The following is a 26,291-nucleotide window of genomic DNA, read 5'->3' on the forward strand; positions in this document are numbered from 1 at the left end:
AAATTATTCCACCTTCCTCCCTACAGGAAAAAAACAAACAAATGATCATCTGTGGGGTCTCTTCCAAAGAGGCAAACAGCAGAGGAAGGGGGAAGAAACAGTAAGGGAAGGAGAATTGTAAAACCGAACAGAGGAACAAGTAATAGTTCCTCTTCCCTCACCGCTGAAACCCAATCCAAATACCACTCTCCCAAGATGCTGCTGGTTTTGGTTATTCTGAAGCGGATGACTCAGCCAGCGCTCACCCACTATCTTGTCTAGTTGGGACATGGGGGAAGGATGATCTCCCTTTGTGCAGAGCTTTTCAAGGAACAGCTAGTCTCCTTCATGGCTTCTGAGAATCTCAGAGCATGTCAAAAGATTGGGGAGGGGAGGAGGATTAGTGGCAGCCATGAAATATGGCTTGGCACTGAATAAAGGCAAAATATACAGACTGCTGCGCTTGAGTGTTCATGATGTGCTTCCCATATGTTATCTCAGTAATTCCAACAACCCTACAAGGTAGGGCAGGATTACTATCCCCACACTACAGATGTCAAGCTGAGATACTGGCCCCCTCCCATCTCACTCCAGGTCACTTCCTCTGCCCGCTTTGGCCAGGCTCTTTTTGCACCTTCTCCAAAGGGAGATGTCTCCCTGTAGAAAGCCCTGTCTTCAAACCACAGACATGTGGAAACAGGAAGGTATAAGAGGGTCCTCCAACCAATTCTGTCTGCAGCTCAGGAAACAACAACTATGCAAGAGAGGAAAGGCAAGGACATTCCAGCAAATTCAGGATTTCTGCAGGTTTTAGCCAGATCTTAACTGAGCAGGTCATGGCAACTGCTTGCCCAGGATGACACAGCTGTGCTCATTAAATGACATCAAAAGAGTCTGAATCATACCCCAGCAAAAGGAAGTCACACAGTATTTTAATAAAAAGCAACTACTTCACGTAAAATTAAAATGGCCTCAAACATCCCCATAACTCTATCTACCTAATATTTTTTCATGCAAGTCATGGGATTTTTTGACAACCAAATCTAAAGTTCTTTTCTTTCCCCTACTTAGAAATTCTGTAAAGGATTTCCACTTGTCTTCTTTGTGCTTTGTATGAGAACCAGTGCAGTGCAGAAGTCAAAGTTTCAGACTTGGAATGGAGAGTCCAGTGTTCAAATTCCCACTCCAGACCTAACCAGATGTGACATTTCCCACATGTATGTGTACACTTAACTCTGAAGTACTGTGTCCACCTGGCTACTACCATCAGCATGGATGCAATCACTCCTCCCAGATATGAAGGGGAAAAATGTTACCTTGGCAGAGAGAAGAAAAGAAAGTGTGATTCTGAGGTTTAGAAAAAAGGAAGCAGGGAGATTTTTAAAATACCACCTTAAGGGGAGAAGGAACTGTGGAGGAAGCAGGAAAGGGGACAGAAGCAATGGTGGTGCCTTTCATCCTCTTAGAGGCCATGTCTGTTGCCACTGCCATTCTCCCTTCATCTTCTTTTTTTCCTGTGCTCCCCCTTGCTAGGAAGCATCTTTGAAGGAAACAGAACACGTACAGCCTTTTCCTTTCTCCTCTGCAGCCCCATTCCTCCTCCCCACCTGGAAGTAGGGCCATCAAAGTTTCTTTACTTCCCTCTTTCCAAGTAGCAGAATCACTTCTCCAATTTTCGCCTCAGCAAGTTAAGAGGTTTTTAAAAATCAGTTTCCTTCTCTACAAGAGGACCAGCAACCTGTATAGTGATAGACGGAGACTTTGGACTTATGATGTCCCTATGAGGGTATACATACAGAAAGGTCACCTCTGGTCAAAACTGCAACCTGGAAGATCAGAAGTTGACTTTGGGCAAGCCACACTCTGTCTCTCAGCCTAACCTACCTTACAAGGCTGTTGTGAGGATGAAGCAGGGAAAAGGAGAGCCACTTATACCTTATGAAGCTGCTCAGAAAAAGGACAAGATGAGAACGATGTACGTTTTAGTTAGTTTGTAAACGCACTGGCATGGCCTTGTTGGTTGTGACTCAGGTCCTAAACACATTCTATGTTTTCCGAGGATCCACCACAGGTCGCATGATCACACACATGCCTGGTGTTTCTTGCTGAGAATTCAATTCCGTCCCATGAACAAGCTCAATTGGGGTTTGGATCACTGCTCACAAGAATGGGCTTGTTCCCCTGCCCAATGCTGTCTTCCCAACCTGAAATGGCCCTGGGGGATGCTGTTTGGTGTACCCCTTTAGTATACATGGAGCCTTGAATGAGTCACACAGAGTTCCCCCAAAGGCATTTCAAATCAGGAAAACAACACAATCAGGGGAAGAGACAGCTCCTGCTTCTTGTGCATCACAGTTCCAAATCCAAATTGGGCTCATGCACCCCCGGAACTGAGTTTCAAGTATGCACTTGCAATATGCAGCTGATTGCACTAACCCAGAGGGGGAAAGTAACATAGTTATGTTAACTACGCATGATTCACATTAAATACGGTGCATAGCTCACATTAAATACTAGGGACGCAGTGTACTAAAGTTACTTTACATGTGAAAAGCTTGGCATCTACAATTTTATATAAATGCATAATAAGATTGTTACCGGTGGGCTTTGAAAGAAGTCACTCTACATAGGATTGCACTGTAAATCTACTAGCCAGGACTGGTTCTTCAGCCAAGCAACCCAAATGACTGCACTCCCAACAAGGGAGGGTACCAAGACTTGGCAGCTCACTCTCAGCCAACAGCCACAAAGGAGGTGACTGGCATCCCCTCCTGGGCCTGCATCACAACAGGACAGGTCCAATTTTTTGCAGGGGATGAGGGTAGACAGGGAAGAGGCCTATCCAGGAGGGAGGGGCTACGGCTCAATGGTATAGCATCTGGCCAGCATGCAGAAGATCCCAGGTTCAATCCTTGGCACTTGACTATAGCATCTGGCCAGCATGCAGAAGATCCCAGGTTCAATCCTTGGCACTTGACTTAAAAGAATCAGGTGGCAGCTGTTGCAAAAGATCTCTGCCTGAAACAATACTTTGATAGACTAATGGGGCATAACTTGGTATAAAGCACCTTCATGGGTGCTTAAGTCTCCTCAGAGCAATTCTTTCATCTGATGGTGTTAGCTCTCAGAATTATTGACCAAACCAGGACTGTGAGAAAACCTGAAGCTGCATAAACAGGCTTAAAACATAATGATGGCAACAGTACTACCAAAGAGAAAAATCTCCACTATTTAATCCCCCTCCTGTATCACTCAAAATAAAAGCCTAGGGCAGGGGTCCTCAAACTACGGCCCGTGGGCCAGATGCGGCCTGCTGAGGACGTTTATGCGGCCCGCCGGGTTATGGCAAAATCAGACCGGAAGTGACATTTGACCTAAACTCGCGTTAGCAACGCACACTTCCGGCACTGGGCTGAGGCGGCGGAGACAGAGTGTGAGGTGATACCGAGGTGAGGTGAGTTCCCAGGCCGGGGTGTGTGGTGTGGGGAAGGGAGAGAGATGCAGAAGACGGAGAACTGACGGCCCGCGGCCTTGTACAGTAACGGCAGTCCGGCCCTCCAACAGTCTGAGGGACAGTGAATTGGCCCCTTATTTAAAAAGTTTGAGGACCCCTGGCCTAGGGTGAGAAATAATCTTACCTTATATGAGAAGGAATCCTCATGGACCAGTTGGGGTCCAGCTGCTGTTGGGAGGAGCTGCAGACCAGGGCCGTTCATTCTTTCCATCGTGACTCATTTGCACATACCCTCTTGACCTTGCTGGCCTGCTCAGTTAACCACAGCAGTGCTTTAAAAAGGAGACTTGGTGGGGAGGGGGTCCACCACAGTCCACCTCTACATTGTGCTGTCCAAGCTATAGAAACACTGCTCAGCAGGTCTGGGTGTCTATTGTCATTCTCCTATTCCTCCATCCTACAAGCATAAAACACAGAAAGGGAGGAGTTTATTCAAGAAACAACACTGATGTCCTGATGTTTTCATTTTCTAGATGAAGAAGAAGAAGATATTGGATTTATATCCCGCCCTCCACTCCGAAGAGTCTCAGAGCGGCTCACAATCTCTTTTATCTTCCTCCCCCACAACAGACACCCTGTGAGGTAGATGGAGATATTGGATTTATATCCTGCCCTCCACTTCGAAGAGTCTCAGAGCGGATCACAATCTCCTTTCCCTTCCTCCCCCACAACAGACACCCTGTGAGGTAGATGAAGATATTGGATTTATATCCCGCCCTCCACTCCGAAGAGTCTCAGAGCGGCTCACAATCTCCTTTCCCTTCCTCCCCCACAACAGACACCCTGTGAGGTAGATGAAGATATTGGATTTATATCCCACCCTCCACTCCAAAGAGTCTCAGAGCGGCTCACAATCTCCTTTACCTTCCTCCCCCACAACAGACACCCTGTGAGGTAGATGAAGAAATAGGATTTATATCCCGCCCTCCACTCCAAAGAGTCTCAGAGTGGCTCACAATCTCCTTTACCTTCCTCCCCCACAACAGACACCCTGTGAGGTCGGTGGGGCTGGAGAGGGCTCTCACAGCAGCTGCCCTTTCTAGGACAACCTCTGCCAGAGCTATGGCTGACCCAAGGCCATTCCAGCAGGTGCAAGTGGAGGAGTGGGGAATCAAACCCGGTTCTCCCAGATAAGAGTCCGCACACTTAACCACTACACCAAAGTGGCTCTGAAGTTAACTGAGACTTGATGTTGAATGGACTGGCTTCTTAAATTGTTTTTATTGGTTATGTACTGCAACAATAAACTGACTGACTGAGTTGATGTTATGTGGTTGGCTGGGGACAACTCAAAATCCACTAGGCTGGTGGTTCTCAAACTGTGAGTCAGGACCCAAAAACAGGCTGCAGCTCTCTTGTTCCGATGGGTCATGGAGCCCGGAGGGAGGAGGTGAAATAGGGTGAGCTGGAAGAAAAGATGGGGGCCAAGGCTGAGTGGCAGAGCACTTGCTTGGCATGCAGAAGGTCCTTGGTTCAATCCCTGGAATCCTGAAAGGTTCAAGAGAGTTCACAAGGCTACTCTCTCCCCTTTCTCTCTCCTAGTTATCAAACCAGAGAGCGATGGTTTCTATATGAAACACAGCACAGGTTATAAATCTGATAACTGGCAGCATCCCCAAATGCCTGAAGCTGACCCACCCCCGCCACCTGCTCAAGCATCTTGCTGAAAACTAGCACTTCCTCTCAGAAAGAGGCATTTATAACTTCCCGGATCCAATGGAATCTAGTCCTCAAAGAGATAGATCTTTTTCGCACAGCCTAAGTATTCCGGTATGCCAGCTGGTCAGTTACTGAACAGTAACGGGTTTCTGCTGGCATTTCAGACAGACCCGATTCAGTAACTGGCTGCTACCGGAATACTCTCACCGTTTCACACAGTCCCGCGGCTGTCCCGGTAGTGAGGCATGCCTGAGTCGTTACTAACAAAGAGCAGCTTCTTCCACTTTTCAACCCATTCTTCCGGGTTGAAATCGCTATGGGGGTGCTGTGTGAAATGTCCAGTATCTAACCCGGGAGCAGTTTTTACGCCCTTTTTCGCCCGCCGACGCATGCGATCTCTGGCTTTTTGGTGGGGGAACATCGGGCTAAGATCGCTATAGCGTATCACAACAGCATCACCATAGGGATGCCTGGGCTCCATTAAGATGCCAGATATCGCCGTCGCTGAAACCTGGTAACTTATCTCAATAGAGCCTAGCCATCTCTATGGTGTTGCTGTTGTGATACGTCGCTATAGTGCTATAGCGATCTTTGCCCGACGTTCCAAAAAAAAAAAAAAATAAGCTGGAGATCGCAAGCCGGCAGGCAAAAACGGCTGGCGCTGGTGGAAGCGAGATAAGAGCGGAACAGTGTGAAATGGCTCGCTTCAATCACGGAACCCTATTGGGAAAAAAAACATGTGTCTGAAAACTCCCATCCCTGTCTCGGATTACTGCAAGGCGGCACAATACCGACTCCCTTCCGGCTTCCACTGGTAAGTGTGAAAAGGGCCATAATCTTAGTGCACCTAAAGGAGCTGAAGCTCTGGTGCAATCTTCCTGCTTTCAGGGCCCTGGAGAGCAGGACTGTGTACATCACTCCGAATCCTGCTACCCGCTAGCTACAAATATTGCCTGCCTAAAAGCAGCTGGAGAAGGGGGAACACACACACTACCCACATCCCTTCTCACATATACCCCTTGCCACCAGCTACAGATGAACGAACAGGGTAAACATTTGAAACAATATTTAGCGAATGTCACCTCTTAAGAAGTGCTTGACACAGCGCCTAACTAAAAATAAAACCAACTGAACCAATGAAAAAACAAGTCAACAAATAAAAACCACACCAACAAAAGGAAGCCTAGTTGATAAAAGCAAGCCAGGGCACAGAATATTTCTCAACAAGCAAAAGGCTAATGATTTCCTTTTGAAAAATCTGCAAAGGTACCAGGAACACCTGCTGAGTTCCCTGCAGCTCCTCACCCTGAATGATCCCTGTAAACACAAAAACTTGACCCCGCAGCTCCTGGCCCATTCCCCAGTTAACAGTTCTACATGCCTCTGAAGTCTGCAGTGAACCCCTGAGCCAAGGTCACATCATTCAACCTGCAATTCAATGTCACTTTCATTGGAGAAAACATTTGGGGATCTCATCTCAACACAAATGGCCCTTCCAGGCCCTCCCCGTGTCCCATAAAGCAAGTACAGTGAGGAGGTTCATTCCTTGCGTTACCAATCAGGCCAAATTGAAGGATCATTATTTTCTCCTTCTGTCGATAGCTCCTCTTTCATTACAGCAAGTGGAAAGTCCAATGCGTTGCCTGTCTCCAGTTTTATCAGCTCAGCCCTATGCATGGTTGCACAACAGGACTGGGCTGCTAAGTATGCACAGATGCAACTGCAACCCACGCAGATTTGATGATAGACTGATCATAGATTGATAAGATTCAGTATTCACTGGCAACACAATGCCGCTCTCTTGTAATACTCAACCACTTGGTTTCATTTCATAATGATCTAATCTCTCCCTCTCGCCAATATTTATATTTACAGGCAGGTCGAAGGCTGCTGCACAGCAGCATGTGCATCTCCTTGACGATCCAGGAAAAGATCTGCTTTAGGCTTTTCTTTAAAGCTTTCATTATGGAATTGGGTTTTTTTGCCATCAAACTGCAGATGATTTAGGGTGACCCTGTCAGCCTGCCCAGGCAAGAGATATTCAGAGCTGATTTGCCATTTCTCGCCTGTGTAGTGATGCTGGTATTCCTCGGAGGCCTCCCATCCAAATACAGACCAGAGCCAATGCAGCTGAACTTCCAAGATGAGGTTAGCCTGGGCTAAATCAAACTAAGCTGGACTATAAGGCATTTTATTTACATATTGACTTTCCTCTCCATTGAGTACCCATCCCTCTCCCCTCCTTTGTTTCTGTTATCTTAACAAGCCTTTGAGGTAGGTTGGGAGGAGAGTGTGTGACTGGCCTGAGATCACCCAGCAAGCTTCCCTGACAGAATTTACTTATTTTTGTTAATTTCTAGTCTGCCTTATCCTGCCAGTGGGCTCAGGGTGGATCACAACATACTTAATAACAAATAAAATTAGTAAATAAACAATTAAAACAATAAAATTACTCAATTTCAGATGGAAGACTACTAATCGGGCCATAGAGAGCCAGTTTGGTGTAGTGGTTAAGTGTGCAGACTCTTATCTGGGAGAACCAGGTTTGAATCCCCACTCCTCACTTGCACCTGCTGGAATGGCCTTGGGTCAGCCATAGCTCTGGCAGAGGTGGTCCTTGAAAGGGCAGCTGCTGTGAGAGTCCTCTCAGCCCCACCCACCTCACAGGGTGTCTGTTGTGGGGGAGGAAGGGAAAGGAGATTGTGAGCCTCTCTGAGACTCTTTGGAGTGGAGGGCGGGATATAAATCCAATATCTTCTTCTTCTTCATAGTGCAAACAGAGTTGGAACTAATAATGTTCCAATAGGCCTGATACACAATGGAATGCTGCGACAGGGAGACCAGACTCAATGTCCTATGGGTGTCTGTCTGCTGCCTCATTCAAAAGCCTGGCAGAACAGTTCCGTTTTACAGGCCCTGCAAAAAGGTAGTAAATCAGGTAGAGCCCTACTCTCCAATGGAAGCATGCTCCATCAGGCTGGAGCCAGGGGAGAAAAGGCCCTGGCTCTAGCAGAGGCAAGACCGACGACGGACAACCAGCAGATGATTAGATGTACATCAAGTCCTTCGGGCCAAATATGGGGATTCAACCCTGGGCCTCCCAGATCCTGGTTCCACACTCTAAACACTATACCATTTTATTTCACAGATTTTTTTCCCCTTTGCACTGCTCAATAGGTAGCTTCATTTCTGGTCCTCTTCCTATGCTCTGTTTCCAAGGCAGAACAAAAGTTGGTAAGGGGGGGGGGGGGGAAGCTTGCGTATGGTTTATTTTCTATTTCTCAGGAATAACTCTCATTAAAGGTTAACAATCCCTGATAGTCACCCACTCCAGGTTAAGTGACTACTACAATCCTCAGAGCAAGCCCCGCTGAACACAACAGGGCTTAATTCCGAATAGAAATGCTGAGGACTGTGCTGTAGTTAGGGTTGCCAATCCCCAGGTGGGGGCAGGGGATCCCCAGGTTTGGAGACCATCCCCCCGCTTCAGGGTAATCAGAAAGCGGGGGGAGGGGAGGGAAATGTCTGCTGGGAACTCATGATTCCCTAAGGAGGCTTATTCCCATAGAAAATAGTGGAGAATTGATCTGCGGATATCTGGGGCTCTGGGGGCCCTGTTTTTTGAGGTAGAGGCACCAGATTTTCAGTATAGTATCCAGTGGCTCTCCCCAAAATACTTCCTAAGTTTCAAAACGATTGGACCAGGGGGGTCCAATTCTATGAGCCTTCAAAGAAGGTGCCCCTATCCTTCATTATTTCCTATGGAAGGAAGGCATTTAAAAGGTGTGCTGACCCTTGACATGTGGTGGCCAGAACTCCCTTTGGAGTGCAATTATGCTTGTCACACCCTTGCTCCTGGCTCCACCCCAATGTCTCCTGGCTCCACCCCCAAAGTCCCCAGATATTTCTTGAATTGGACTTGGCAACCCTAGCTGTAGTTCACCTACGGGAAAGGCAGCTCTAGCACCGAAAGACTTCAGGCAACCTACATTTGCTAATCATTCCAGAGAAGGGTACCTGTGCGGCAGTAAAAAGCGAACAATAACCTTGCGGCACTTTAAGGAGGAACAATATATATATTTTTTTTCAGCATAAGCTTGCCGGAAGCAGAGCTGGGGCTACCTCTCCGGAACCTCAGGCGGACTAGAATCTTTTTATTAGAACTTTCGTACTCCAAAAGAACGAACAGGGAACCTTTGCAAAAGCAAGTTCTTCCTTTTTTTACTTTCGGGTTATATTGAAATTCGCATTTCACCCACACGCATCCTTAGCCAATCGGTTCAGTTTCTCAGCAAAGCGACGCAAGGGCATCCTACCCTCCCGCAAACTGTGGCGTCTGAAGTGCAGAACGTCAAAAACAGATGTCCGGGATCAAAGCTCGGAATGCTGCGCAAGCAACCCAAATGCTCACCTGCTTTCTTTCTCTTCCCACTCAAGGATGCCGCCGCTTTTTTACTGCCGGGAAGCAAAATAAAATTTACGCACCACCGCCGGAAAACAAAAATACCCAAGGAAGCCTTTGAACGCGTTCCTCAGGTAAAGACCTTCTCCAACCCTGAACTCGGCTTTGCGCTTCCAAAACAAGCGTTGCGATTTGACCGGGAGGCTGCCACTCACTTGGCTCAAAAAGGCGATTGGTCGCTGCGGAGAAAGGGAACTATAAATTACAGGTTGGCTGTGAAAATTCCGCTGAGCTTGGCAAAGCTTGGCTGACGCGTGCAAGGATGCCACGGGCAGGAACAGGAAGCGACCTGCTTCTAACAAACCGAGGATGTTTTTAAGTATACGGAGAGCTTTGTCACATGCATGCATGCATCTATATACATAAGTATATAATATTTATATTTACAGACATAACGTATATTTATAATTGAGATGGTCACACATTGAAAGTAAACTTTACGTTTATTATTTCCAGTGGGGCATGGTAGTTACTGGTCCCTGGCCTTAAAAATATCTGGCTCTCCTCAACTGGAGCCAGGGCCCAAAAAGGTAGAACTCTCTGCCAATTACCGCGAGGGCCCTGCAGGACTTGATACAATTCCTCAGGGCCTGTAAGGGGGAGATGTCCCACCAGGCTTTTGGTTGAGGTCGGAGATGGTTCCATCATAGCTGGCACCCTCTTCTTCCACCTCTGTTTCAGTCAGCACCTGTGAGTTGTACCAGAGCGGGGTGTAAAAATGTTTAATACCATCTCTGAAATATTGGAGTTATCTGTTTGATTAATGAATCGAATAAATAAAATAATAAATTTTAAAATGCAGGTTGTATGTGGTTAGGGTGGATGAAATAAGAAAACTCTCCTGTTCCTTTAATAAAGACGTAATAGAATTTTTATTTACCTCCATATCATGGAAAGCTTCAGATGCCTATTTCTGCACATTAAACCTCCATTCAAAGGATAACATTTTTCTCCAGGCCTGTTGGCAACTCTGTATCCTATATAAATGATTTTTGGATGCTATCTTGCTGCTTGTTAAGTGGTTTTAGCTCCATTGCACTTTACTTTGGCGTGTTTGCCCCTGTGAATTCAAGGGGACATTTACTCCCAAAACACAAGCTTATCTTGCTGAAAACCTTGTGCTGGAGGGGTGTGTTGCATTTATTTAATTTCAACATTATATTCTAGCCATCCAAGGACCCTGCCAACAACAAACTCTTCTACATTAATAAATGGGGTTATTAAAATACAAAATTTGTAATACACCACCAGGGCCATCGTAAGCAGAGTTACACCCTTCTAAGCCAATCCTAATGATGTAACTCTGTTTAGGGTTGCCTCGTGGGTCTCCTAGCAAAGATTTGCTGCTGGGGTTTCCCCAGAGCTGGCTCTTCTCACTCTGGCTTAATGTTTATGTATGCATGTTTAGAGGCAAGATAAAAAGTAAAATAGTGATCCAAAAATACCTTGAAGACTAACAATTTATTCCAGCATGAACTTTCATATGTCAGAGCTCGCTGCCTCCTCAGGTACATAGAAATGTACATACATCAGGCTAGATTAATACTCAGAAAAGGGGGGTGGGGGAAGTGATAGGAGTTCTCTGAGAATGATAGCTGATCTCCAGACCATAGAGATCAATTCCCTTGGAAGAAATGGCAGCTTTGGAGAGTGAACCTGATGACCTCACATCCTAAACCCTGCCCTTGCTAAGCAACCGCCCCCCCCCCTCCAATCTCTATCTGCACTTGGCATGGTCTAGTAATTAGAATGTCAGACTGGCATCCAGGATCATCACCCTGTCATGGAAGCTTGTTGGTGATCTTGGGCTAGTCACAGACTCTTTGCCAAAATGGATGTGAGAATAATGCTGTAAACTGCTCCGAGTCCCCAGAGCGGATTAAAGCAGATAATAAATATCTAAAGAAATAAATAAGCCACTTTGTCGATAATTTGATCAAAAATTGGGTCCAAATCTTTAGAATAAAGCAGAGTTGACAGTCTCCAGGTGGTGACTGGAGATCTCCCACTATTACAACTATTCTCCAGGTGACACATCATTTCACCTGGAGAAAATGGCCACTTTGGAACTTGGTCTCTATGCCATTATGCCCCAAACCCACCCTCCTTAGGCTCCATCCCCAAAATCTCCAGATATTTCCCAGTCTTGAGCTTGCAACCTTATTGAGTACAAGCATAGTGAGTTTTCCCCCCAGAGAGGTACTCTGCATGTGCTCAGAGACACAAAGAAGTTTGATTCCTCCTCAGGAGAGAAAGGCACATACTGAAAGATGCTTGAAGAGTTTTTTTTTTTGAAACTAAAGTCGCCAGTGGTATTTCCTCAGCATCAGAAGTAATAACCACTGCAAACTCAACTGGTTCTGCTTCACATTTTGTTGCAGCCTTTTTTGTTCTGTGGTAAAATTTGCAAATCCCGTTCTGAAAGTCACCTTTTAAAAAAGGCACTCAATACAAAAATGGCCTTTGCCAAGGAGCATACAGCTGAACTTTCTGGCATGCCATCAAGTTCAGTTTCCAGTCAGCCTTTGGAAGAAAAGGCCACTTCAGAAAGCCTCCCTGCGATTGGACCACTTTTAAGCTAGCAACTGTGACAAGCAAAATGATTGGAAGATGCTTTTGTTCCTTGATGCCTAGGCAACAGCATGCAATCTTGCTCAAGATTCTGTTCAGAGGCAGCCCCTGAAAGCCAGGTAAGAGCAGGGACAAGGTAGCTGGACACACTGCTGCAGCTTCCAAAATAAGCCAACCCCTGCAAATACTACATGGCCACCAAGTCTCAGCAATGAAAGGTCGCTCCAGCAGCAAGCCACAGAAAGAAGTTTTGAGAGCTGAGTTGGGGGAGCCCTGAAGCTTTGCAGGAGGTGTAGGAACTGGAAAGACTGGTTAGGCCTGCAGCTCCCCATTGCTGGGTAGGTTTACATACTGTCAGGCAGCATTCTGCCCCCCAATTGGCCCTGTGACAGCTAAAAACAGTCCTCAGTTGTGGAGAGTACCAAGAGTTAAAGGAAGCACCGGCTTTCTTTGAGGCCCTTGCAAACCACTGAAATGAACAGTTTCCTATCATGGAACCACATTTGACCTGGAGCACCATCAGCAGTGATGTCTGGGGGGATCTACAGATGACTCCGACAGCAAGAGGGAAGAGAGACTGATTATTGAGGGAAGGACCCTAGTGGCTGCTGTAGAAATTTGGCTTCAGTCCCTGATTATCAAGGGCAGGACCAGAACCCTACATGCAGATGTGAGGCTTTTACTATCCATTATGGATCCAAGGACCAAAGGCTGCTGTCAGGGGCAGAAGTCTGGGATCTCTGGGCCCTCTCCCTAGACTGTAGCTTTACATTATAGATAAAGGCTTTTTTAATCAGGAAAGCTCAGGAACCCAATTCCGGCTGTGTCAGGATGTGTGGCCATATGCAAATGAGTTCCTGCTGTGTGAAACAATGGTGATGTCAGGAGCTATGGCCTAATATGCTAATGAGTTCCTACTGTGTGAAACAATGGTGATGTCAGGGTGTGTGACCTAATATGCAAATGAGTTCTTGCTGGGCTTTTTCTACAAAAAAGGCCTGTTATATAGACTATTACAAAGATCCTTTGTGCTGCCAAATGTTTAATGCTCTGGATTGTTATGCTGCTTTTTATTATTCTGGGCTTTTATCGGTGGGATGGTTTTATCAAGAAGAAGATATTGGATTTATATCCCGCCCTCCACTCCAAAGAGTCTCAGAGCGGCTCACAATCTCCTTTCCCTTCCTCCCCCACAACAGACACCCTGTGAGGTGGGTGGGGCTGCAGAGGGCTCTCACAGCAGCTGCCCTTTCAAGGACAACCTCTGCCAGAGCTATGGCTGACCCAAGGCCATGCCAGCAGGTGCAAGTGGAGGAGTGGGGAATCAAACCCGGTTCTCCCAGATAAGAGTCCGCACACTTCACCACTACACCAAACTGGCTCTCAACTGTATTGTTTTGCAAGACACCGTGACCTGCTCTCTGAAGAGACAGCATATGCATGTTGTACATAAATAAATACATGGTGTGGACCTCAGACTGTAAAGTTTAAGGTCTATAATCATCTAACTGCATCAGTGGCAGCTGGATTGGGAAGAGGCCCCAGCTCAGTGGCACAGCCAATGCTTTACCAGCAGAAAGTCCCGGGTTTCATTCCTGGCTCCCTGCCATTAATCCCCCCAGCAAAACATGTGCTTTCAGGTAGGAGGGGTAGAATGATAGCTGCTGCCAGTCAAACTGATCTAACTCACTATGGTAGCTTCATGTGAAGTTAAGATGGCTCTCTGAAGAGAGTCCCGAATCCCGACCTGCAGAGATCAGTTCCCCTGGAGACAGTTGCTGCTTTGGAGGATGGACTGTATGACGTTATACTTTGCTGAGGTCCCTTCCTTCCAAATTCCACCCTCCCCTGGCTCCACCCCCAAGCAAGAGTGCTCCTGCATGTGGAGTCCAAATGCATGAAGGGAGGAACAGTAAGCGGCGCAGGTTGGGGGGTGGGGGCGATGGAAGGCATTTTGTGCTCTGCCTCAGGCAGCAAAACACCTTGTGCCAGGATTGAGCCTTCATGGCATTGCTAGCCAAGGTCCCAGAGTGAAATAAAAATGTAGGCTGCTACTTTTTTTAAAAAAATGACAGTGATGTTCTCTTATGCTTCCCACCACCATGGGCAAGTGAGCAACAAGAGGTTCCAGGGCCTGTTTCCTAGCTTGGTTCCCTTTGAACTTAGGCCATTTTTAAAAGACATTTCTATCTATTCGGCACATATTATCTTGCTTTTCTTCTAAGGAGCAGTGGCATAGTTCTCCCTTCTCAATTTTATCCTCACAACAACCCTGTGAGGTAGGTCAGGCGGAGAGGAAGTGACTGACCCAAGATCACTGTGTATGCTTTCTGGTAGAGTGGGGATTTAATCTGGGTCTCCCACATGCTAGTACATCACTGTAGCCACTATTGGCTCCTATTTTTGAACATATGAGTAGTGAAAAGGTGTGAAGCGAAGAAGTAGCAAATGCAGATCTGCTATGTAATATCAGATCCTCAGAAAGAAAGAGATTCTACATCCCCAGTGCGTTTCATCACACAGTTCTCTGATTCCCCACAGGCTCAGCTGCAAATACACACACACATCCTTGCCTACCTCCCAACTGGAAAGATTCCCTTTCGCTAAGCTGTGATGTGCATGTTAACTGAATTGCTGAGGTAACATCACTTGACAATAACCCCCCATTGAGGAAATACCCCTAACCACACATTACAAATTCCTCTGTCTGCCCCAAGGATTTTCAATCGCATGTCTTCTTGAAGTTCCCCACTGGGAACAAAATTTCCCAGGAACAGTGATGTCTGAATCAGATTGCGACCATGGCACATGGAGGGAGGATACTCAAGCCTTTCCCCCTGTGCTGTTTTTCTGACCAGAAGTGTTTCCTGGGAAAATTATTTGTTCTGTTGGGGGTTCCATACGTTCAGATGGGGATTTAGGGTTGCCAGCTCTGGGTTAGGAAACAAATAGAAATTTGGGGGATGGAGCTGGGGCAGGTGGGATTTGAGGAGAGCAGCACCTCAGTGGGGGATTATGCCATAGAGTTCATCCCCCAAAGCAGCCATTTTCTCCAGGTGAACAGATCTCTCTCATCCACAGATCTGTTGTAATTCTGGGAAATCTCCAGATCCCACCTAGAGGTTGGCAACTCTAGATGGGGTACATGCAGGTTTGCCCAAAGGGGCACATAGCCTAGGGGCCCATTGGGGAAAGAGATCTCCTATCCCCAGCAGACATTTACCTTTAGCATTCCAGTGGTCAGTGGCATAATTTGTTTTAAAAAAAAGAACTGCCGAGATGGTGTGACATCACAACTCTCTAGGAATTGCTGGAAACTGGCAACAGGGCTGGTGTGTGGGAGTAGACGGTGGAGGCGGCTGTCTAGGGCGCTGCCCTGTCCTGGGTGCGCTGCCAGGCTCCTCCTTACTTCCCCTTGCCTATGCAGAGTGCTCCTCCAAGCTTGCCTTGAAGGCAAGATTGGAGGAGCGCTACACAGTGCGGTACTTTCTTCGGAGGCTTCCTTGGAAGTCTCCCAAAAGCGCTCTGTTTTAGCGGTGCCCAACCGCTTTTGGGTTGAAAGCAGCCGAGGGGTGCCTTCCCATTGCGCTCATCAGGCACCCCTCGGTTTTAGTGGCCAGGCACCGCTAAAACAGTGCGCTCTTCGGAGACTTCCAAGGAAGCCTCTGAAGAGCATACTGCAGGGGAAAGCAGTGGTGCAGCAGCACTCTTGTGCACTGCCAATCACTCCCTTGTCCCCCACTCACCCAGCCTGCACAATGACATCATTTTCAGTGACGTCATTGTGCTGCACGCACATGATGATTTCAAAACAGGGAGCTTGCGGGGAGGGGGGGGCGGGGGCGTCACAGGGGTCTGCCTCAAGCAGCAGAATCCCCAGCCCCGGGGCTAACTGGCAATTTCTATAGAGGGCTGATGTCATTTCTGGGATTCCCAGATAGGGTTACCAAGTCTTACCTGGCTTTTGGCTGGAGAACTTATCATAGAGTTTTCTCCCAAATGCTAGAGCATTCCCCCCCCCCCCCACACACAACTTGCCTGGCATGATAATATCACTTCCAGGTGATGTCATCATACTGGGCACATTGCGGTGCACTGGAGCTCTTCAGGAGCAGATTTCGTCCGCCGGCCAGTTCCGAGGTGGCGTGTTGGAGGCCTTGGATTCGGCAGGGGCGGGGGGGAGGGGAACCTGTCCCCAGTGTGAGGCTAAGAACCCTATTCCCCATATGAACCCCAGAGAGCACTGAGGTCAGCAGGGAAAGACCTGTTGACTATCCCTGGGCCGAAGGAAGCAAAACTGCAGAGTACCCGCACTCGGGCCTTCTCTGTTGTGGCCCCACACCTGTGGAACCAGCTCCCAGAGGAAGTGCGGGCCCTGCAGGACTTTGACCGTTTCTGCAGGGCCTGCAAGACCTTCCTCTTTAGTGAAGCCTTCACCGACTAAACACTGAGAGACTGCTTAAATGATTTTGTTATCTGTCAGAATAGCACCAAGATGTTAATTTTATTGTTTTACTGTTTTTAGAATTTTAATTAATTGTTACCTACTGTTAAAGTACTGTATCATTTGTTATATTGATTGACGTTGTTAGCCGCCCTGAGCCTGCCTCGGCGGGGAGGGCGGGATATAAATAAAAGGTATTATTATTATTATTCCAGGAGGTGACATCATGCTGTTTCTGACAGATGGTTGCATATGTATCCACCCCTTCCCCCAGTATTCTACTAGGCCTGACAATCTTGACCTAGCATCTCTTGGGGCCATTTCAGATCAGGAAAACAGTATGAAGGGAAGGCATAATCACCCTTTCTCTAAATACCATAGTCCAGGTCTGAATCAAGCTCCTCATGCAACTGGAAACTTCATTACCAGCAGGAAGCCTGCAACAAGCATCTAACTGAAAATCCTGGCAGTGGACCTGGACATGACCTGAGGCATTCAAAATGTGTAGTTAGGACTATATGGTCAATAAGAAATGTTGCATCCTGTTCTCATAGATCTGGCATCTGGCCCTTTTAGGCCAAGCCCATTTACACTGATGAAACATAATCTCACAGTAATTCTTTCTCGTTTCAGATGTTTAGCAAAAGACAAGTCCGCCCTCCTTTTTGACTTAAAACAATATATCTCTAATATTTTAGAAGCAAGATGGCAAGGCTGATCCAAAGAGATTATCCAGCTCACTCAAGATAGCTGTGTGACTACAGAGAACTTCTTTGAGCCTTCCTGCCTCCAGCTAGCAGGAGAACTTCTTTGAGCCTTCTTGTCCACAGCTTGTAGATTGCAAAGGATGATGTACTTAATGAAAACAGAAAACGTGAAAAAAGGTATGGCAGATTTCTGAACAAGTCACCAAGTCATGCCTCTGTCCATTCTTTGCCCTAAATATTTGTCATCCATAAGATACAATGAAGGCACCTTCAGTATTTCAAATAGCACAGAGCCCCTGACTTTTAATAGTTGTGGCCTCTCCTACTGTCTGTGGCACGGCAGCAAAATATGGTTCTACATGAACCACCTGATGAGTTATTTCAGCTTTCAAGGCAAATCGTAGTTTTCCACCATTACGTTTAAACTGCCAGAATTTGAGCTTTAATTGCAAACCAGAATTCCAAATGCAATACAAGTCCCAGGACAGGATTTCCAGGTCCTCATGACTCACCAGCAGAGCAAAATAGGAGCCAATTGCACCTTTAAGACCAATGTAGTTTTGTTCAGAACGTAAGCTTCCGTGTGCATGCACACTTCTTCAGACGAGGAAGGAGGTACAGCAAGCAGAGACATGTATAGCTGGTGGGGTTTGGAATGCCGAGTGGTACAAAGTGAAAAACCAATAGCAGAACAGTAAAATTAGCAAATTCAGAAAACCTTTGATCTGGGTTGCATTTGCGTGGGAAATCGTAAAACAGTAACATGTCAGAATGTGAGAATGCCTGTTAATTATTCTGTTGCTAGTAAACCTGGGTCAAAAAGAAGGCATTTCTTTCCCAGAAGTTTTTCCTGTCCGACTAATTTACCTTTTAACATGTAACATAAATATATACATCATTCTAGTTTGCCATTAGGAAAAAATACATTAAAATATAGCGGAAGATGTTTTTTTTTTTAATTTATATATTTTAATTATATATTTAATTATATATTTCAATGCGTTTTTTTCCTAATGGCAAACTAGAATGATGTATATATTTATGTTACATTATAGCTCATCTCCAGACTGCAGAGATCAGTTCCCTTGGAGAAAATGGATGACTCTGTGGCATTGTATCCCACTGAGGTCCCAGTCCTTCCCAGGCTTCACTCCCAAATCACCAGAAGTTTCCCAACCCTACCCCCTCCATCCCCTGCCAGTGGCTAAGGGGTACCTGGCAACTCTACTGCAGGCACAATTTGGATTGGGAGCACAGGGCACAGGGAACAGAGGCTTACATCTTTCCCCCTGTCCACTTTCCTGACCTGAACTGGCCTTGGGGAGCTGCTGTTTATCCCAGTGAGGAAACTTAGGTGTAATACATGCAGGGCTTTTTCTACAAAAAAAGCCCTGCATGTATGTACTACACCTAAGTTTCTACAGAAAAGCCCTGTGTGAAATAATGGTGATGTCAGGGGGTGTGGCCTAATATGCAAATGAGTTCATGCTGGACTTTTTTCTACAAACAAGGCCAGCACGAGCTCATTTGCATATTAGGCCACACCCCCTGACATCACCATTGTTTCACATGGGGGGTTTTTGTAGAAAAAGCCCAGCAGGAATTCATTTGCATATTAGCTACACCCCCTGATACCAAGCCGGCTGGAACTGCGTCCCTGCTCCCAAAAATGCCCTGAGTACATATGGAGCTCCCTATAAAGCAAATAACAGTTCAGCGCAGACATTTCAGGTTGGGGAAATTGTGTGGCTTGGAAGGCATATGCCCCCTTTCCCGGCCAGCTTCAGGCCTGATCTGAATTGGCCCCATGCATGCGTGCAAATGAAACTCTCAAGAGTGTAGAGCTCCCAGACCACATCTGATTGGCAGGACCCAGGCTAGCCATGTGGACATATGTGAACTGGCCCCAGTTTCTTGGTTGACGTTAAGTAACAGCAGTAAAAGCATGGCCTATTTTTAGGGTTTGTAGACTCTTTCGGGATCAAGTGCCGTGTTCTACTGGAGAAAGTTTTCCTTCCAGACGTTTCGTTCTCAGCTGCGGAGAACATCCTCAGTGGCGTTGCAGCCGGAGCAGGCACTCTGACCTTCTTGGCTGCTGTGCGTTGAGTGGGGCCAGGGCTGCTGGAGAGCTGCTATTTGTAGGCTGGAGGGGGTGTGATGAAAGGGCAATAGGTTTGTGGGTGTGCCCATTGTTTGGTGGGGCTTCCTGGAAGGGTAGTGATAAGGAAACTGGCTGTTGAATGTGACCATTGTTCTGTGTTAATTGCTGGGAAGGTTGGAAGGGGTTTGAAGATAAGGAAGATGGTTGTTGACTGTGCTGATTGTTCTGTGGAATTTGCTGGTTGTTCTTAGACTTTCTGCAATTTATAGTCTGTAGGGTGTTTTGCAGAGCTGGGTACCAAGATTGGTGGATGAAAATGCCTTCTTCCTTTCTGTTAAAATTGTGCGGTGTTTGTAAATCTCAATAGCTTCTCTGTTCATAGCCTATTTTCATTCTTTATTTCCTAAGGACTGCTTCAATACTAAAGTGCTTATGCATTGCTCATTGTTCCTTTTGTACAGTCAGCACCAAGAAGGATTGCAGCTGGGGTTCCCATAAAGAAAACAGCAATGCTTATACACGTGGGCAAGATCCACCTATGTGTTGACTCAGAAGGTCCTGCTTCTCCCTGTAATTTTACTTTGGTCCCTTTGTTTTATAGGCTACTTAACTGCTCCTTATTCCCTCCATAGCTGGCTAACCAATTTTTAACTAACAGTTGTGTTTGTGGGGTTGGGTATAAAGGAATAAAGTGCTGCTTTTCACTTTGCCGTCAAAGCCATTGTTCATTATTTCCAAATTATTGTACTTGTGTAAAAGAGCTATTGTGATAATAAGAAGTAATTTTTTAAAAGGTGATTTTTGCCAGCAAAGTAAAAAATAGCATTGCTCCTGACCCCACCCCAAAGAACTGATAATTAACAGCTGAATCATGAAAGCTGAGGCTGGCAGTGGGAGAGAACAGGAAGTAATTAATTCACTGTAGCAGAACAAAAGAACAGAATGTATAGGGTTACCCTGAGAAACCTCATTAGTGATTTGACAACATACATGGGGCAGTGTAACATAACAATTGTGTCTTATTATTTACTTATGCATTTTTTTTTACAATTCTTACCCAACCCTTTCAAGTACTTTGGAGTGATTAGTTCTGAAAGTTAACTGAAATCAACTAGAGTTAAAACGAATAATGCTATATTTGAATTGCACAATGGAACTCCATAAAAACTCTCTCAGGAAAAAAAGGAATTCTGGAACACAGTAGTTTTGCAAGCCTTCCTAAAGCCTGGTAAAGAGAAGAGCTTCTTGTACTGCCTCTAAAAGCTCATTTCAAAAAATGTGCACAGCTCAGGAACAGAAAATGCCTCATAACTGGCAGCAGCAGCAGCAAGAACCACCTGTAAAAAAGGTGATATGGTCAGAATAGGGTTGCCAAGTCCAATTCAAGAAATATCTTGGGAATTTGGGGGTGGAGCCAGGAGACATTAGGGGTGGAGCCAAGATCAAGGCTGTGACAAGCATAATTGAACTCCAAAGGGAGTTCTGGCCATCACATTTAAAGGGACCGCACTGTCAGTATGTGAGTCCATAGTCGACAGCATGGATACAGCATGATGAAGCAGGTGGATCTACAATGACAGCTTCTGACAGCTCAGGTCAGAGCAACCTTGGAAGAAGGCCGGTTGAAGCTGGACTGTATCTGGGGAAAGCACCTGCTGCAAGTCAGCATATTTGTGGACTGCTATGATTGGCTGACCATTGTATATATGGAGTGCAGAGCCCGACAATATCTCTCTCTTGTGAGAACGAGTTCCTGGCGAAGCACTTTGTTCCTGAGTATTGTATATGTTAATCACCGCACCACGTCTGTTGTATATAGTTGTAAATACACTATTTTACACTAGGTGCTGGTGTGTGGCTCAGATTCTTTCCTCGCGTCGAACTGGTGGTTGTTCCCTGTTTCTGCACTCTGCCCATGCTCTACTGATAGGCACACCTTTTCAATGCCTTCCTTCCTTAGGAAATTATGAAGGACAGGGGCACCTTCTTTTGGGGCTCATAGAATTGGACCCCCTGGCCCAATCACTTTGAAACTTGGAGGATATTTTTGGGAGAGGCACTAGATGCTGTACTGAAAATTTGGTGCCTCTACCTCAAAAAACAGCTCCCCCCCCCAGAGCCCCAGATACCCGTGGATCAATTCTCCATGATTTTCTATGGGAATAAATATCCATAGGGAATAACAGAGTTCCCAGCAGACATTTCCCTCCCCTTCCTCCGCTTTCTGACGACCCTGAAGCGGGGGGGAGGGCCTCCAAACCAGGAGATCCCCTGCCCCCACCTGGGGATTGGCAACCCTAGGTCAGAAGCTATTAGGCATAATACAGCCAATGCATTGGTTCAGGAAGGAAGGACAGTTCTTTTTATGTTAAAAAATCACCACAAATCAGTTCTGGGGAGAACTGAGGAGAACAAGGAAAACGCTGGCATGCATTGGGTCACTGACAGTATTTTCTGGATTCTCCATGAAAACTGAGTGAATTAATCATGACAAGTTCAGATTAAACAGCTGGTGTGTAAACTGGACTCTTTTTTTGAGCAGGAACGCACAGGAATGCAGTTCTGGCTGGCTTGGCATCATGCCTAATATGCAAATAAGTTCCTGCTGGGCTATTTCTACTGAAAAAGCTCTATGTGAAACAATGGTGACATCAGGGGGTGTGGCCTAATATGCAATAAGGTTCCTGCTGGGCTTTTTCTACAAAAAAAAAGCCCTGTGTATAAGTAACCTAAAAAGAGCCCCATGGTGCAGAGTGATAAAGTTGTAGTACTGCAGTCTAAGCTCTCTGCTCATGACCTGAGTTCGATCCCGGCAGAAGCTGGGTTCAGGTAGCCGGCTCAAGGTTGACTCAGCCTTCCATCCTTCCGAGGTCGGTAAAATGAGTACCCAGCTTGCTGGGGGGAAAGTGTAGATGACTAGGGAAGGCAATGACAAACCACCCCGTAAAAAGTCTGCTGTGAAAACGTTGTGATACGACGTCACCCCAGAGGACTACCTTTACATTTTTTAAAATAAGTAACCTAGGATAATGTCGATGTAGGGTTGCCTATCCCCAGGTGGGGGCAGGGGATCCCCCGGTTTGGAAGCCCATCCTCTTGCTTCAGGGTCATAAGAAAGCTGGGTGGAGGGAGAGGGAAAATATAGTGCCGTATTAAACCCTGTGGAGGCCCCTAGGTAGTTGAACTCTTGGGGGCCCCCTGCTGCAGCCTGCAGATACCTTTTCAAAAGCCCCTTTGACAAAGCTGTGAGAGAGGCAGAGAAAGGCAAACTTGGCAACTGCATCAGCAGCAGCTGCACCAGACAAGTCAGGCAAAGTATGGCTCAGTTGCTGGTTGTGTGTGCAGGCTGGGAAGGCTGCAAGCAGGGGGGAAATGGGAGGGAGCTAGCCCGAGGTCCCTAAAAGCGGCGGGGGGGGGGGGGGGCATAGGCTAGTACCTGCTTGGCCTAATTGTTAATCCAGCCCTGGGGAAATGTCTTCTGGGCAAACCATTATTCCCAATGGCGACCAATTCCCATAGAATATAATGGAGAATTGATCCACGGGTATCTGGGACTCTGAGGGGGGGGGCCTGTGTTTTGAGGTAGAAGCACCACATTTTTAGCATAGCATCCAGTACCTCTCCCCAAAGTACCCTCCAAGTTTCAAAAGGATTGGACCAGGGGGTCCAATTCTATGAGCCCCAGGAGAAGGTGTCCCTGTCCATTATTTCCAGTGGAGGGTAGGCATTGAAAAGGTGTGCGGTTCCTTTAAAGGTGATGGCCAGAACTCCCTTTGGAGTTCAATTATGCTTGTCACAACCTTGCTCCTGGCTCCACCTCTAATGTCTCCTGGCTCCACCCCCAAAGTCCCCAGACTTTTCTTGAGTCAGACCTGGCAACCCTATGCCAATGGGGGAAAAACACCACACATTACATAACTATCTAATTGGTCAAGTTGCATTTTAAAATCAAATTTGATCATAAATACATTTTGTACCTCGCTTTCTTAGCATTTATGGTAAGGTTCTATTAATCACCTTTCCTTCCTAGATAGCAACTTTTCTTCAGTGCCTTTAAAATTCCAGACTTCTGTGATCTCAAACACCGAAAGGAAAGGTTTCAATTCTCAATCAAAGAGATTCCTGTTTATCCCGGTAAGCAAGTTCCTTTTCCTGAGATTCAGACACAATTTCTAGAGAAAATTCTGTCACACCAGAAACAAACAACGGTCATGTGGCACCTTGAAGAAGTAGAACTTGGCCCACAAAAACTTTTGTCACAAGCAATCCATTAGTCTTTAAGGTGCCACAGGTTTCTTAGTTGGTTGTATGCAGTGGCAGACTGGGTCTAAAAATATTGGCCCATGGCTGGCGCATGGCAGTAGGCAAGGTAGGTGGCAGTCTAGGGTGCCACCATGCCTACAGGGTGCAGCCAGGCTCCCCCTCCCTGGGCCCTGCTTTTCTCAGCTTCATTAAAATAGTAATACAACGTAAATTTTAGTTGCATTACAGTAATAATATTGGAACTTCTGTTATATTTTCAAGCTACTAAAAGATCATTAAGATTTTTAACATATCGTCTAATGTTTAAGGGGGCCTACTTCATCAGGGGCCCACAGGGCCCTCTTGCCATCGGGCAAGCTGACACCCTGGCCAGTCCACCACTGGAAGTATGCCCCTCTGTATCTTAATATCTATGAGCTATTTTTGGCGAGGTTTTGAATGCACTAAATCAAAGAAGCCAGCTGCAGCAAACCCAATGGCATCGTGAGCTACACAGTGGTGCCAGTGAGCCCCCAAAACAGGGCAGGAGGCACAGCCCATGCTGAGGAACGTGTCTTCTGGCTTGGGAAATTCCTGGAGATTTGAGGACAGAGCCTGGGGAAGAAGGAATTTGGAGAGGAAGGAAGCTCAGTGGAGATATGATTCCATGAACTCTGTCCTCCAGAGCTACCATTTCCTCTAGCGGAACCATTCTCTGTTGTCTGGACATCAGCTGTAATGCTGGGAGATCTCCAGCCACCACCTGGGGACTGGCAACTCTAACATCTTCCCCCATTTCATAGATGAAAACAGAAACTTGTAGCATTCAGAACCTAATGATACATTACAGGATCCCCATGTGTTCCCCTGCCTGTTGACCAGACACGCATTTGGAACTCCATGCTGGGAACTTAACCCCCAGATACACAAGGGTCCTATTCAGAGTAGGAGCATGAGACACAGGGAAAGAGAGCTGAAGCATTTTTTCCATACCCCTACTGGAAGTGGCTCCAGGAGCTGCAGATTGCCCTGCTGGGGAAACATACGGATGCATTACAAATACAGCAATAGGCTACGTATAGGTTTCTTCAAAATTCTAACCCTCAAGATTCTAAGGCCAGGCTTAGAAAGCTCATGGGAAATACCTAGTAGACATTCCATCTTAGTGGGTTTACCCAAAACATTTTACATACCTACAAAAGGACATACATACCAAGGCTGCCCAGTAGAAAGAGAGTATTGGCAAATCTCTACACTCAGGCAACAAAGTGAAGGATTCTGAGTGCATAGAGTTCAGAGGTTTGTTTGCAGCTTGCACGAACTTCAGCAGTAAAATTGCAGCAATAATAGCAATAGCAGCAATGCCGCTAGACAATTTGGAGAATTGCTTCTAGCTTTACTCCCATATTAGACGGAAAATTTCCACTCAACTGGTCACCTTTGGCGAGTAAGAATCCTCTCTAGGCGATCAGGCAAAGAAGCTAGTGTCAGACTTGGAACTTCAAGATAAAACGGACCATCATTTGTGGCAAAGTTAATCCATTTATTTGAGAACTAGTGGTCTGGGTTAAAAGCAAGTTGGAATTGATACAATTGACAGTGGGACATATCATTTTAACCTCTAACATCAAAGACAAACCATAAACTCATTCTCACATATTTGGGCGGCAATTACCGGTTCCCATACGTTCTTATCTCTTTCCCAGGGAAGGAACCCGGCTGGTCACCTTGAGGCTTGTCTTCCAAGGCCCTCTACACTTGTTAGTACTATGTGAGGAATTTCCTAGGGAGTTAGTGGCTGCTACAAAAAGCATTTGAAATGCAAGCGTTTGAAATGCAGTCTTTTATTCCCAGGGCTCTTGCCTCCTTCAAGATGGAGTCAGTCAGGGCAAGAGGCCTGGGAGATTAAAATATCTTTTTAAGCAGTCAAGTTACAATGTCTGACAGCTAGCTGTTTGTTTTAAGGCCAAAAAATGATTCAGAATGGAAATATGCTTTATATGTCATTCTGTTAGTTATCTGTTTCCCCACTTATTTATAAAATAATGCAATTGCCAGGCCTGAGATTCTGAGGATGAGACTGCCACAGTCAGGGCCAACCCTAGGGCGCATAGTGCCCCAGTCAGCCTCACCGCCCCATCTCCCTGCCCCCGGCATGCAATCCGGGAAGGAAGTGGGGAGGAGGCAGAAACTCTTTCAGTGGCTGGCTCGCTGCTGCTGCCTCGCTGCTGATCTAGAGCACACCCAAGGGGCAGCATAGCCCCCAGCCCCTGGTATGGTTTTACCTGTTGATCAGCTGAGTGGCGGGAGTGCGTCTCAGCCTTTAGAGAGCCCAGGAGCGTGGCGCTTCACCGCGGTTCCCTGGCATTAAAATTTTGACGAGGGGAGGAGGAGGAGGAGGCAAATAGGGATTTGCCTAGGGGGGCAGGGCGAGGGGAGGCTGAATTTGGCGTCCCTGCTCTGCCAGCACCTAGGCAAATGCCTAGCCGCCCTGAGCTGCCCTGAGCCCACCTCGGTGGGGTAGGGCGGGATATAAATCGAATAAATAAAAAATAAATAAATAGTTTGCCTAGTGGTTAGGCCGGCCCTGGCCACAGTAGGAAATGATTAAA

The 26,291-nt window shown here is 46.5% G+C and overlaps 2 protein-coding genes across 3 annotated transcripts in view; one reads left to right on the forward strand and one right to left on the reverse strand.

Annotated features, from left to right (window-relative positions):
- NIPAL3 (NIPA like domain containing 3) overlaps window positions 1-9,787 on the reverse strand; it is a 29,631-nt gene extending 19,844 nt beyond the window's left edge. The window contains exons 1-2 of one of the 2 annotated variants that reach the window (XM_060258354.1): window positions 9,564-9,787; window positions 3,618-3,890 (exon numbers count right to left, since the gene is read on the reverse strand). In XM_060258354.1, coding sequence (XP_060114337.1) covers window positions 3,618-3,704 — 87 coding nt within the window. In that variant the 5' untranslated portion in view covers window positions 3,705-3,890; window positions 9,564-9,787. The remainder of the gene's footprint in view (window positions 1-3,617; window positions 3,891-9,563) is intronic. The other variant, XM_060258355.1, reaches the window with a different exon arrangement.
- STPG1 (sperm tail PG-rich repeat containing 1) overlaps window positions 9,536-26,291 on the forward strand; it is a 72,763-nt gene continuing 56,007 nt past the window's right edge. The window contains 2 exon segments of the mRNA XM_060258592.1: window positions 9,536-9,782; window positions 23,468-23,571. Of these exon segments, the coding sequence (XP_060114575.1) occupies window positions 9,536-9,782; window positions 23,468-23,571 (351 nt within the window).

Source organism: Heteronotia binoei, chromosome 17 (genome assembly GCF_032191835.1).
Source record: "Heteronotia binoei isolate CCM8104 ecotype False Entrance Well chromosome 17, APGP_CSIRO_Hbin_v1, whole genome shotgun sequence".
In the NCBI taxonomy this organism is placed as follows: Eukaryota; Metazoa; Chordata; class Lepidosauria; order Squamata; family Gekkonidae; genus Heteronotia; species Heteronotia binoei.